Raw genomic sequence first — 14132 nt, forward strand, 5'->3', positions numbered from 1 at the left:
CCCTACCAGTGGTGTAAACCCCTTGCTTCGTCTAAGTGGCATAAGGGTTGATGCTTATTAGGTTAGTATTAGGATAGTTGTTGAAAAAAGACTCGGCGTGTCAAGTAGAGGCGACGGACGCGCGGAAAGTGTCGTGCACTAAGCTCCCCTGCAATAAAGGTCTTACTTTGGAATAAGGACCTTGGTTGTTTTAAGGCACCGTAAGAAGTACACGTGACACACAAAATCGCCAAACGCCATGAGACGTCGAGAGTAGTCAACCAAATGCATTCCAAGGAAGGGAAAGGCATCACTAAGCATTTGGTCACTAAAGGATTAAACAGGGACCGGGCGACAAGCCAAACTTCAAGAAAAACCAAGAAGGCTTGCCATTAATTAAGGCAGGGAAAAGACAAAGTTGGTTTATAATCGACTACCCTGTGAAGGTTACGAGGTTGCCAATTAGAAACCGACACGACCTACTAAGCAATAATGAAGGACATGCGAGAATCTTGACTCATCAAGGACTCATGTTTAGGGTGCAATAACGTTGATTCGATGAGTCATTCTATGTATTCAAGCCCCTTTTGTTATTCATAAGAGCGTGGAAGTGTTTGGACTTGAAGTTGTGCATTTTCGGGACTTTTCCCGAAGAGATTCCCTCTTCACAATCGCGTTCCAGCGGGCCCCCAACGGGACCTTGACGGGACCCTGACAGGACCTTAGCAGGCGGTCGATCGCCCACCTCGTGCCCACTGGTACGGTATGATGATTTCTTGACTTCTCATTTTATTGATCCATTGCGCACTTGTGTGCCTTGATTGATAAACACAAGTCTTGGGTAAGGAATCATGGGTTGCCTAAAAGTGGTGACTTTGGTAAAAGACCTTGACCCGCAAGACGCCTTCAAAAAGACACAACCATTTACATTACACATGGAAGTTATAGTTGGACTCTACAATGCAACCGACTAGGGATGGTTGACGAGAAGAATTGTACAAACCAAGGAGTCGAGTTAGGAACTCGTGCTAAGGACTTACAAATCCCTTAAAGTCAAGCGCTAAGGATGGACCAGGCTTCCTTCATCCATGGACATTGTTCGAGTAATCAGAGGGCTCCTTACAAGTTGTGAAAGATCAAGAGTGCCGTTGTTCGTGGTGCTAAGAAAAGTGTAAAGAAGACATTGGTGCCAAGACCTCAAGGGTTTTTAAAAGACCAACAAGGAAATAAGATGACTCGTAAAGTCACCGAGTCATTCCGCAACAAGATTAGGTAACCAACTGCACTTCAAGAAGAAGAGGAACATGCAAAGGCGCCTCCACTAATACAGAGTAACACAAAAGGTACAGCAAGCCGAACTCCAGGGATGACATGAAGTCTTGCTAAGAATGTCATTCACCAAAGAAGAGATGAAATTCAATAAGGAGAGAAAGTCAACCGAAGTTTATTGACTCCCAATAGACTTTGGGAAGGATTTGGAAGTGCGCCCTAGAAGAATTGGCTTAGCTAACCGACTAGGTCAAGACTTTTGGGCATTTTGGGAGAGTATGCACGGGATTCATCGCGAGAATTCCTTCAAAATTGGTAAGTATGTAGGAGACTTTAGCCTGGAAAGAAAAGATCAACGGAAATCTTAGAGCCAAGCAGCGCCAAAACTAAAGAAAAAGGATCGCCAGCTCGTCCTTACGTCATAATCAAGCCTCAAACAGGAATAATCACTCGAAGTCGAGAGTCCTTAACCCTATTCTAGCTAAACTCCTTTCCTTCCCTTGTTTATCGAATACCATTTCGTTGAGAAACCCGCCCTGCCGTTCCAAACCTCATCCTTGATTCCTTATTTCAAATGATACCATACAAGGTGGCAACATTATTTCCTAAGTTGCAACTTTAAAAACCATTATCCTATTTCCAAGATTAACCTTGACTGCATATTTGAAACCCGAATCGTCCACTCCCATTACCCTTTTAACCCAATCGTTCCCAAAAAAAAAAAAAAATTCAGTATACATAGATATATAATTATATACTTTCTCCGTAGAACACATTCTCTATATGACCACCGTACTAGTTTTGACTCGTTATCTCCGTAATGATTTCTAAGCTTCGAGGACGAAGCTTCTTGTAAGGGGGGGAGGGTGTAACACCCCGTGTTACGGCCTTCAATCCCGGATTAATTATTTAATTAATTCTGTTAATAATAATTAAAAATGATTTAATTTGGTTAGGATTCCCTTTAATTAATTAATGTGGTCCACCGTGGATTGTGGACCCTTGCCTAAACTAGAGTCTTAAGCCTATTAGGAATAAAGATAATAAACCTTTTACTAGTCTGATACTAATTAGGAATCCTAGACTTATATATCTATTAGGAATAAAGAAAGTAGGCCTTTATTATTAAGATTATGATTAGGATTCCTGATTCTATAAATAGGGGATTAGAAAGCAATTAGAACCCTTACCACCCATAGTTATATTACACGAAAATATTCCCAAGAGATTCCCCACCACCAAGCCTAGGGAGATCAATCGGATGGAAATCTTAGAGAAGAACCTTAATAGCCAAGTGAGGATTAATTAAGGCTAAGAGGTAACCCATGTCTCAACAAAACCTATTTTCCTTACTATAATCTTCTTCTTTGTCTCCTTATTCTATGCTTGTGTCTTGATAAATCGTTTATGATGATTATGATATGATCTTGACGTTGATGAGATGATCTTATGTGTTGATCTTGATAATCTTGATGATTATAAGAGGATCTTGATTGTGTGTTGATTCTTGATAAATCCTGATGTTTTTTATTTTAAAGATAAAGTATGATTTTGTGATTTAAATATGATTAGAGCCCTAGGTTGAATCATGAATTTTCTATTGTGATATTCTTGGTATATTTGGGTGGGAATTCGCATGTTCGGGTGTTGATTGTGTTTAGACGTCATGTTAGGGTATGTTCAATGTGATTCTTGATTTTGATCTGTTATTTGACTACGTGGTGTCGTCGTTTGCGTTTAAAAGTGTCTAAACATGGTTTTGGGTCCCATAAAAGATCCCGGGACCCAAGTATTGAAAAAGAGTCAGTGGGGGGTAGGTGGGGGTAGGGGAACCCGCCACCTACCTGCTGCCCCTAAAGGGCGTCGCCGGCGGCGGGCAGACGACTGCCCGCCGGGCACCCGCTGCCCAGCATCTCGCCACCGGCGGGTGGAGGCCAAGTGGGAAGGTGGTTTTCCCTGTTTGGTGTTTCCCTGACCCTCGTGGTGTCCCAACGGACTCCGTTTGTCGTGTCTGAGTCTAGTTTGATGTTTCGGGTATTGCATGATAGTTGAATTGGTATTCCGTTGGCCTAGGTGAAAGATGTATGAACCCCTTAGGAATATTCCTAGTATGTGGATGACCACGCATAAGTTTATTTATACGTTCTCTCTCCCCTATCCCAATGTGCTAATGTGGGTTGCATGTGCTTGTTATGTGTTATGTGTGCATGATAACCCAATTTGGTTGCGATCAAATTGGCTATACGGGCAGTTGGATGGGTTGAGAATCATACCAACTGTTAACCAGGCCGGTTGCGATCGGTCAGGTATATAAATATTATATAGGACTGCGGTCCACCATTTGGTTGCGATCAAACGTTTTACATGAGCTGTGGTTCATAATCTGGTTGCGATCAGAAATACACTTTTGGGCTGCGGTGCACTGTTTGGTTGCGATCAAACATTATGATGAGCTGCGGTTTATCGGTGGGTTGCGATCGACCCCTTGTGCTGCGGTACAGGCAGGGTGCTTTGGGGCCATGCCAGAGCTATATGCACTGGCGCTTCGTGTATGGGCGCGTGAAGGGTCCTGCGGCACCACCAAAGTGTGCTTATGTGATTGAATAATGATATGAATGACGTGAAATAATATTGTGACCTTAGGATACATGCTAGTACCTTTATATGCATGATTATAACTGTTAAACGTGCTTGTCCCTACTTGTTGAGTCTATTTTTTATTTTTAAAGCTAGAGTCTCCTAAGTATATATCTTCCGGCTTCAAAATGGTTTTCATATATATATATATATATATATATATATATATATATATATATATATATATATATATATATATATATATATATATATATATATATATATATTCAAATACAAACAGTGCTTAAAATAAAAACAGTGCGGATTTATCTGGGTCGTTGGTTTTTGATATTGGATGTACAGGATTTGTTTTTGATTAATTATGGTATCTGTTATTTCAATTGCCGCGTGACATATTTTAAGGGGGGTATTTTTGCGATTTGGTGTTTGGGTGGGCGGTTCAGTTGTATTAGAATTTTATTAGCCAACGAGCTTTTCGGGCGCTCTCTCTCCCTCGTTCACTCTCGCGTTTCAGTGTAGTCCCGAGCTCTCTTCCACACCGTCCAACCACGCCGTCGTCATCAGCAGCCGGAGATGGTCGCCGGGAGGGATCGCGGTGGTGCCAAGTGCCGGGGAACACCGTCTGATGGCGTAGGTCGAGGTAACACTGATCGCACCTTTCCGTTTGCTTTTTTTTTTTTTTTTTTTTTTTCTCGCAACGTCGGGGTTGGGGTGTTTTGCATGTGGGGTTCCAGACGAGTTTGGGGGTGTGTGGTTGCTGGGGTGCTGGTTTGGGTGGTGCACGGCGGGGTGGGGATGTTGGCAGCGCCGGCACTGGTAGGGTTTTTTTTTTTTTTTTTTTTTTTTTTTAAATTTTTATAAACTTTTAACGGTTTAGGGCTTAATCTGAGCGGAAATTAGGCCCTAATTTCGGTTCCCCTGTTTTCCCGAGTGTGGTGGTTGGCGCAGGGGGGTGTTAGTTGGGCGGTAATCGGACAGTAATGAAGTATGGGTTTCTTTCTTAATCTGTTATGGCATGTACTGATTTGTGAAAGGAAGCATGTTACCTTATCCTTGTGTTTGTAGAATTTTTATATTGTGAACTCGTATTACAGTGCTATTAAATGTATTAATTGAGGGTTTGTGTGTGGTATTGTGTTGATCAAATAAGGTTTTCCATTTTTATGTTGTGGACTCTTACTACAGTGGTATTTAATTGAGAATCCTGATTCGGGAAAGGAAGCATGTTACGTTGTTTGTAGAATTTTTATAGTGTGAACTCTTATTAGGGTGCTATTAAATTGAGTAATTGGGGGTTTGTGTGTGGTATTGTGTTGATCAAATAAGGTTAATTAGGGGTTTGTGTGTGGTATTGTGTTGATCAATTAAGGTTTTCCGTTTGTATATTGTGAACTCTTATAATAGTGGTATTTAAATGAGTATTTGGGGATTTGTGTGTGGAATTGCGACCGGCTGAGGGGAGAAATTTGTAACAAAAATTTTCATCAAGTAATTTATATTTTTTAAAGTTTGACGGTGAAATGATTATGAGTTAATTGATACAAGTAAGGGCTGAATTCAGCGTATGCAGTTTGAATTATAGTCGCAAAGCTGGAAAAATAAAAACAGAAAAGCTTGTTTATTGAGGATTTCTCAGTTCTCATTTCTCCACTCAGTGCTATTAAATTTTGTATTTGGGGGTTTGTGTGTGGATTTGTATTTATATTTTTTGTTTGAAGTTAATTGTGTCAACAAAATTAAACATGATGCTTCTATTTTTCATGGTAGCTACATTGGTTATAGTTATGAGGGTGGTAGAAAACAAGAAAATGCAGCCATGGAACATATCCATTATCTTTATTTGTTATATTTGGTGAATGAGATAAGTGAAATATGATTTGTGCAGTCTGCAAATTTTAAATAAAATATGGTTAAGCTTTTTTTTTTTTCCTTTTGTGGGTGCACTACTTACTGGATATGTGTGCACTGCAAATATGTTTTGTGCAATCTGCAAATTTTAAATAAATGGTGGGTATGCATTTTTGTTGTTCATCCGTTGGGTGCACTGCTGACTGCATATGTGTGCACTGCTGCTTTAGGGGTGTGGCGAAGTTCAGTGTTTATATGGCACTTAGTATGTGTCCTTTGTTGTCATTTTAATTTTTAGTTTGGAATGGTTGGTGGATCATATGCTTGGTTGTGTTTGTTCTTTTTGCAGCTAAAAAGTCTAGGTGCGCACAATCGGATGCGGGTCTTTCTGGAGTATCTGATGGCGATAGTGATTTTGTGTCGCCCCCGCCTAGGGTGGTACATTCCAGGTTTCAGCAAGAGCCACCGCAGGAGGATGTTCCCGAGTATGAGTTGACCGTTGAGGAGGATGCGTTGTATCCTAGGGCGAAAATGAGGGGACAAACGGGGGTATTGGTAAACGCCTTGAAGGATCTTAGCTTTCAACAGAAGGCTGACATTCGGGAGCTCGGGTTTGGGGCGTTGCTTGAGTTCAACATTGTGGACGTTCCACCGCGTCTTTTGCGATGGTTACTATTTAATTTTGATTTGCAGTCGAAGTCATTTGATCTTGGGGGTGGGAGATCATTGGTTGTAGATGAGAGTGATGTCGAGTTGATTTTGGGGTTTCCACGGGGTCATGTTAAGATGGTTCCACGGGATAAGCTTAAGGTGAGCAACACCCTCAAACATTGGAGGGGTCTATTTCAGAAGCGGAAGCACAGGGTGACTGCGGCGGAGATTAGTCAGAGGATGGTGGAAGCCGTTGATGGTGAACTCTGGTTTAAGCGGCATTTCCTTGTGTTAGTCTTGTCGTCCCTGGTTTGTTGTATGTGTAACGGTTACTCGAACCAGATGTATTTTCATCATTTTGAAGATGTGTCGAGTGTCCGTGATCTAGACTGGTGCAAGCTTGTGGTCGACACTTTAGTTGAGACGCAGGCTGCGTGGCGTTCTGGTCGGCATAAGTTTTTCTTGGGCCGGCTGAGTTCATTACGGTGTTGTTGCTATTCTTGTCTTGAGTTATGTGTGTTGTTTTATTTGTTCCAACTAATATTGTAATATTTTTTCATGTATTTCTTTTTGGTGTTTTTCTAGTTGCTTTATGTAGATCGGGTTGTGCATGGTGCCCGCGTTTTCCCTCGGTCTGTACCTGCTCTTCGTGGGTGGTCGTCACCTTTGCTACGTCAGCGTGAGTTCGTTGAGATTCGGAGTGGAGGGTTTAGCCTTGGTGGCATTGAGCCCCCGGTTCAGGTGTGTGGTGGGGGGGATGAAGGTGATGATATCCCGCCGGTTGAATATGGGCCTAGGGTATGGTTTTTTTTTTTTTTTTTGTTGGTTTGCTTATGTTTATGTTTTAAGTGTGCACATGTCTTTTGCTGCGGGTGCACCTGTCATTCAAGGTGTCTTTGTGGATTTTAATCGCACTTATTCGCTTTGTTGTCTTGTTTTTGTTTGGATAGACATTTGGTGATGTTGTAATTCAAACAACAACGAAGATAGCGAGAGAGGTGTTAGAGTTGGTGGAGCAAGGGCCGGATGGTGCTTTCGGTGGTGATGTGCTTCGAGGGGTTTTTGATGCCATCAAGTCTCTTCGGGTGATTGTTGCAAATCAGCGTGACGCGTTATCCGATGATATGCCGTCCTTCAGTCTGGGTATTACGCAGGATATAGCGGATTGTGGTTGGGGTGATATTGAGGCTGTGTTGCGGGACTTGGTCCCGTCAAATACTGGCATTCTTGATTCTGATGTGGTGGGTATTATGCCAATTTTGATTTTATTAGTTTTATAAGGTTGTTTGGCCAGTTTCTTGTGTGCATTCGGCTTAGTGGTTACATTATGTGGGTTTTGAACTATTTTTTTGCTTTTGTTTTGACTTTTTAAGCTCATTATTGTCTTGTTATTATTATTTTTTGTTTTTGCCGAATAGGGTGGTTCAAATGGTGGTAAGCATGGGGCAGGTTCTGAGGGTGCTCGGCCGGCGGTGACTGATGAACCTGCGTCTGCCTCTCATCCGGTTGCTACACCTGTGTCTGCTGGGGTGGTACGTATAATGTGTTCTGCGTAGTTACTTAGGGATATGTTTCAATTTGTGTTTGCAAACATGTGGGTTCTTCTCGGCGGGGTGAGCATACTAGTGTTAATGTGGGTGCACATTGCATGTGGCCTATGTTTGATCTAGTTACTTGGTGAAATGTGGTGTTGTTCGATTTCTGTCTTCCGTAGGGTGGGGGTGCTGCAGTACAAGCTGGAGAGTGTGTTGTTCCTGGGCACGGTGAATTTGCGATGGCTACGCCAGTTCAGCATGGTTTGGTATGTGCTTTTGTTTTTCGTGTATGCAGTGTGCACATGAATTGACTGTGGTGTGTATGGCACTGTTCACTGGCTATTCCCACGGGTGCACGATCGCATGGTCCAGGGTTTATAACCTTTCAGCGCGATATCCCCCGCTGTGTGTGTTTTTTTGTGTTGTTTAATTATGTTATTTTGGTGTGCAGCCATCAATACCTGCGGGAGAGGCCATTGGGTGTCGGTCTGCTGGCCCTCTGTGTCAAGCACCTTTGAAACCTTGTCGGGGTGGTACTCGGGCGCCGAGTAGTGGTCCTCCGGGGGTGTCGCGCCTAGATATCGGCGCATCCGGTTCCACGAGTTCTATGGCTTTGCCCGACTTGGACTAACCGGATGAGGGAGTGATTTGCAATTGGTTGTTGTGTGCTGCAGATGCGAACATGTTAGTTTCTGAATCTATTTTTTGCTATGCAGATTCTGTTTCGTATGGTTAGTTCATGTGTTTTTTGTTTATCTTTGTGTGTTGTAGGGATGATATATTGTTCGATGTTAGTGGTAGGGCTGCTCGATGGGGGGATTTGTTGTCACTTGCACCCGGGTCGTTGGTTGAGGTTGCCGTGGTAGATGCGTGGGCATGTCTTTTGAATTGTCGAGAGCGGTATAGGGCCCCTTCTGCCCCTTCCCGTTTTTTTGCATCCACTCTTTCCACGGTTTGTTTCTAGTCCGTACCCTTATGGTAAGGTTTTTTTTTTTGTGTGTGGTTATGTGTTTTGATTTTGCATATTTGATTGTTCTTGAAGCTTCGTACGGTTGTGGATACCTCTCTTGATCTGGATAAGCGGATTGCTATGTTTAAGGAGAGTCTCTACGGGGAGTTTGAGATGACGCCTTACCAGCATATTAATGAAGTTGACATGGTATGTTTGGCTTTCTGCTTTTTTCAGTGTACTGTTCCTTGCCCCTATTGTTAGTTCTGTTGTGCACCCGGTGGCTGCCTTTTGTGCACTCAGCCCAGATTTGGTTTTACTTTTTGGTGTGGGATGCTTTGCTTGTAGTCATTGTATGTCTTCACCCATTCATGGTTGTTGGTTGCAGTTTATGTTTCCCATCCTGCGCCAGGGACACTACTTTCTTCTTTGCGTCGATTTTCGTAATATCCGGTTTGAGATTATTGACAATTCGACGCTTCAGTCCAACAAGCAGTTGAAGTATGGTGATTGTCCGGATGACTTGGTAGGGTTTTTGTCAAACTTTTTATACTTGTCTGATTGTGTGACCAAGCTTTTACTTGCTTAACTTTTTGTTATGTGTCTTTTTGTTTGGTATTCATTCGACACTTGGAATTTTGCTGTAGCTGCACATGCTTATGGAGTTCTTTAAATCCATCGACCCGACAAGGTCTACGATGTGTGAGCTTTTGGATGCGAAGCGTATGCAGATGAGCTGGCGGGATGGCAAGAACAAGATTGACTGTGGCGTGTATGTTATGCGTCATATGGAGAGTTATTTAGGTCAGGGAGTTACCAGATGGAAATGCGGGCTTACCAAAGGTAACACTGCCCAGCTCAAGAAGCTGAGGTTGCGATACATGAAGGAACTTACTACCTCCGAATTCAATTTACATAACTGTCGAAATATCTCCAGGGCGTATCATTCCGTGAAGTCTGTATCAGGGGCTCTATAGTGGAGTTTTAGTTCGTAGTTTTTTTGGTTTTGGATTTTGGCCTCCTTTTTGCAGTTTTTAGGCCTAGTGGTGTTATTATTTTCGATGGTGATCTTATTTGCGAATCTTAATTATGGTTTGTATATGCATGTACTGGTACATGCATTGTGCTCATGGATATTATTATTATGATTATTTTTAATGGTAGATTTAGTTCGTTATTAGCGTGTATGAAAACTACTAACATCGGGGTGTGCACGGTGACGGTAGATAGTGTGCATAGCTTGATCGGAATAATAACATCGGGGTGTGCACAGTGACGGTAGATAGTGTGCATAGCTGGATCGGCATACTAGTTGGCGGTTGCGTTTAAGGCCAATTTATTGAAAACTCTGTGTGCACAACGATGGTATACGGTGTGCGTAGCTGCGAGTCTTAGTTATTTTGACTAAACTGGGTGGGTGCGCAATGGTGGTAGACGGTGTGCATAGCTGCGAGTCTTGCCTACTTGACTAAACTGGGTGTTCACATTGTTATTAGATGGTGTGCGTTAGCAAAACAAATAAAGTAGTTGTCTATTGCCATACATGGTTATTAATAAAATATGTACCCCTGTGCAAGGGTGGTAGATAATGTGCATAGCTGAAAAAACTAATTACCAATAATGGGTGTAAATCTAAACTTTGACAAGTATTTAATTGAAATTCCAAATGAGCTAGTATTCATAGTGATGTAAAATACAAACAGGCTACTCGTCTGGTAGGGCTTTTCTTTCTGGACAGTTCCTGCTGTCGTGCCCCGGCCGGTCACAGGTAGCGCATGTCCTCACCTTTTTCTTCCCTTTTTCAGTTGCTTTCTCTTTGTTGCTTTTTAATCTTTTCCCACTACCTTTGTTTTTTGCAACGCTTGGTGGTTTGATTTGGATCTCGGCAAGTGCAGTGGCGTTTAGTATTGATTCGATCACTGATTGTGGGGTGGTGCTTGCTCTGGTTTGTTGTCTGGCGCTTTGTAACCTCCCTTTAAGTTCTTGCATTGTTGATAACATTATATCCATTTCGGTTGGGCATCCATTAGCCAATCCCATGCAGTTGTAGAACTCATTCCAAAGTTGTGTGGCAATTGTTCGTAATTCATTCCCACCCTGTGTATTACTGCATGCTTTCCACACAACATTGTACATTGGCTGCGCACACGCACTCTTAGTCCATCGGGGAACAATATAGCATCCTGGTATTTCTTCCACGCCTTCGTTCTTGAACACGGCCAACACATGCTTACATAATAGTCCTACTCTGTTGAATTTGTTACAATTGCATTCTGTTCTTTTAGTAGATTCTTCGTGCGTTACCTCAAATATATTTCCCCCCGTTTCATGAACAGTGTACTTGTAACCCCCATCATCATTTGTCTTGCATGTGATTTTTCATGTGAAGCTTCCTTCCCATATTTCTTCCTGGAAGTCGTAGAATATGTTTTTGGTGTACATTGCAGCAGCTTGGCGTTCTATGGCCAATGGGGTTTTGGTTTCAGGGAATGAACTTTCGCCCTCGGCGTCCAGCTGTTTTTGGTGGTACCTCTGTTCTCCGATGGCGCGGTTGTATTGCATTATGAACTCTACCAAGCTGTTGTGGTGATTGGTGAATTTGTCAAAATAACTGTTCTCTGATTCTGACCATGATGTTGTTTTGAGTAGTCCCCCATGAATATATCTTGGAAATATGCAGGTATCCATGATGCACGGGCTTTGTACATTTGATCAAACCACCGGTGTTGAACAAGGTTGTACTCCTGCATTACCTTTGCCCATTTCAATTCGAATGCAGTTACACTTAAAGTTTCGTCCCATACTGCATTGTTCAGTGCCTTTCTAAACTCCATGTTTTGTGCTAGTGCATTCCCTACCTTGTCCCCCACTTTTTCCATGATGTGCCACATACAGAATCGGTGCCTTGTTTCCGGCATAATGTTAGGTATTGCGACCTTTAATGCAGGGTCTTGATCTGTAATAACACATCTTGGTGTATAAGCCCATCGCGGTTTGAAGTTTTTTAATAGCCACTCGTACGACTCCACGTCCTCTCTTGCAATGAGCCTGCCCCAAATGTAATGCTCCGTTTATGGTTGTCGACTCCTGTAAACGGTACAAATACGAGCTTGTATCTGCATGTTTTATGTTGTAAAGTAATTAGTGCACACGCGCATAATCGTAATAACAGCTTTGCAGACAGAAATACGTAAAACAGTTACAAAATTGATGATTCCTACCACAGTTAGCAAATGTTTTTTGGAACCATGGTATACTGCATGCACACAGGGATGCATACGAGTGCACACTGCACCCTTTACCCAGTTTAACGTTTAATTACAAGCCACCCATACGGTTAGTGGTATTAAAAGTACCTCATGCTTATTACCCATGCATATTGTATGTAGCCGACTATCATGCTCTAATCCAGTGGATATTCATTATAATTGTAAGTCAGTCGCGTGCAATTCAGGGGTATAGATCCCCATGCACACTTACATGCATAGTCGTGCACTCAACCTATTTTGGCTCCATAACCACAGGTTCGGCCACTCCCACCCCCATTGTTAAAGAAAAATAAATGACATGATCATACAGTTTTAAACGGGCATGTACACAAACATTTTTCTTAAATTAAATTATTTTAATTGTTGTGATGTGTACCTGTTTGTGCTGTAAGTTGCGTCGAATGACATCACATCGCCAAAACATGCATAATTCTTCCGGGATATCGTGTCTGCCCAAAAAGCTTGCATAGCCTCCCTGTCTTCGTTGAGATCAAAATCGAAGTAGAAGTCTGGTTCCATCTCTTTATTTTTGTACATATCTTCTACTACCATTTGTGCATCTGCTCCGGCAATATATGCCAACAAGTCCCTTCTAAAATGCAGAAATCGGTGGATGTTGCTCCTATATCTGAAAAACTTCCAACCATTTCCTTGTATAGCCTCCATGATTTTGTGGAACCAATGTTTGCCCTTGCACAGTTTGCTACGAATATTTTGTGTCCAATATCTAGCTTCCTATTTATTTTAAGAAATGACCTCCCAATGTCAGAACATAGCAGTTGTGTGCCATAGCTCAAGTGCATGATTATGTAGCTACCGCTTTTGTGTCTTGTGAACCCGATTCGGGCGTTACAACCAACACGAGTTGATAGCCGGCGCCTTTTCTTCGGTGAGGTGGTGGTTCCTTTGTTGCTACTACTCATTTTTTTTGGGCTTGTATCCTTCCATGAGCATAAAATATATTTTATATGGACTGCCCCTGCCCTGTTCCATCGCTTCGTCCCGTGTCGGATATCGAATCCGGCGATGGCTGCGTATGCCCGTAGAAGTCTACTCCGTTTTCTAGTGATGCAAATTCTTGCCCAATGTATGGGGTGTTTTCGCTTTTGCAGTTCGGTAACCATTGCTTCGTTCCATCGGGTAATACTACCATGTTGCACTCCGTTGCTTCGTCTCCATTGTGTTGTGCTCCTATAAGTCAGAAATGGGATTTTTGGTCAAATAATAGAACACTTGTATGCCGATGTCAACACTGTTAACGCTATGTACAGTATAAGTAAAAAATATGTGTAAGCACGTGTGTCCAAACTATGACGTCCTGTGTGCATTAAAACCTAGTTCTGGTGCATCGCGTAGCCCAGATACGGGCGTGCAGACCTCACCACATCATGCTGCCCCGTATTGTTTTTTCCCCAAAATTTAGTTCACAAAATGATATGCCTACCATAGGATTGCGTGATCATGTGGATTATCATTTATTATGACACCCATTAATTAGCACTCCATTCAACAGAGTTCGCTCAAAAATTGAATCTTGAGCATGGCCCTATTCAAACGATATACGGTGTACGTACCTGGGTTCAGAGCCTCCATGGATTCCGGTATGGCGTCGAATTGAATGGGGTCTATTCTGTCGTCCACGGTCGGTTGTAATTTTGACCGTTCGTAATTGATTTTAGTTTCGTCCGGTATGGCGTCGTAATTTTGTCCGTTCGTACACAGGTTTTCGGTGGCAGTGATGGGATGTCTTCAAATCCTACGCACTTTGAACTTCCTTGTTCGTAGCATAACATACCAGTGAATTCTATTCCTTTTCTGATTAATATGCTTCCGTGTAAGAGGGTGGTGCATTCCCTATATTACCCTTGCATATTGTTAATCCGTGTGTAGTAATCAGCCTTCATCTAGTCCATTGATCTAATCACATCTTGTGGCTAGAGTATGTCCGCACGTTTGTATTTAAGGGGTTTGTATTGGAATGCAACCCATATATATATATATATATATATATATATATATATATATATATATATA

General features: G+C 42.3%; 1 protein-coding gene across 1 annotated transcript; it reads right to left on the minus strand.

Annotated features, from left to right (window-relative positions):
* Nucleotides 1-10533: 10533 nt before the first annotated feature.
* LOC109152028 lies at nucleotides 10534-10965 on the minus strand. The gene has a single exon (XM_019299611.1). The coding sequence runs from the start codon at nucleotides 10963-10965 to the stop codon at nucleotides 10534-10536; it is 432 nt and encodes a 143-aa protein (XP_019155156.1).
* Nucleotides 10966-14132: the final 3167 nt, after the last annotated feature.

The sequence above is a fragment of the Ipomoea nil genome, unplaced genomic scaffold (assembly GCF_001879475.1).
Source record: "Ipomoea nil cultivar Tokyo-kokei standard unplaced genomic scaffold, Asagao_1.1 scaffold2360, whole genome shotgun sequence".
Taxonomy (NCBI): Eukaryota; Viridiplantae; Streptophyta; class Magnoliopsida; order Solanales; family Convolvulaceae; genus Ipomoea; species Ipomoea nil.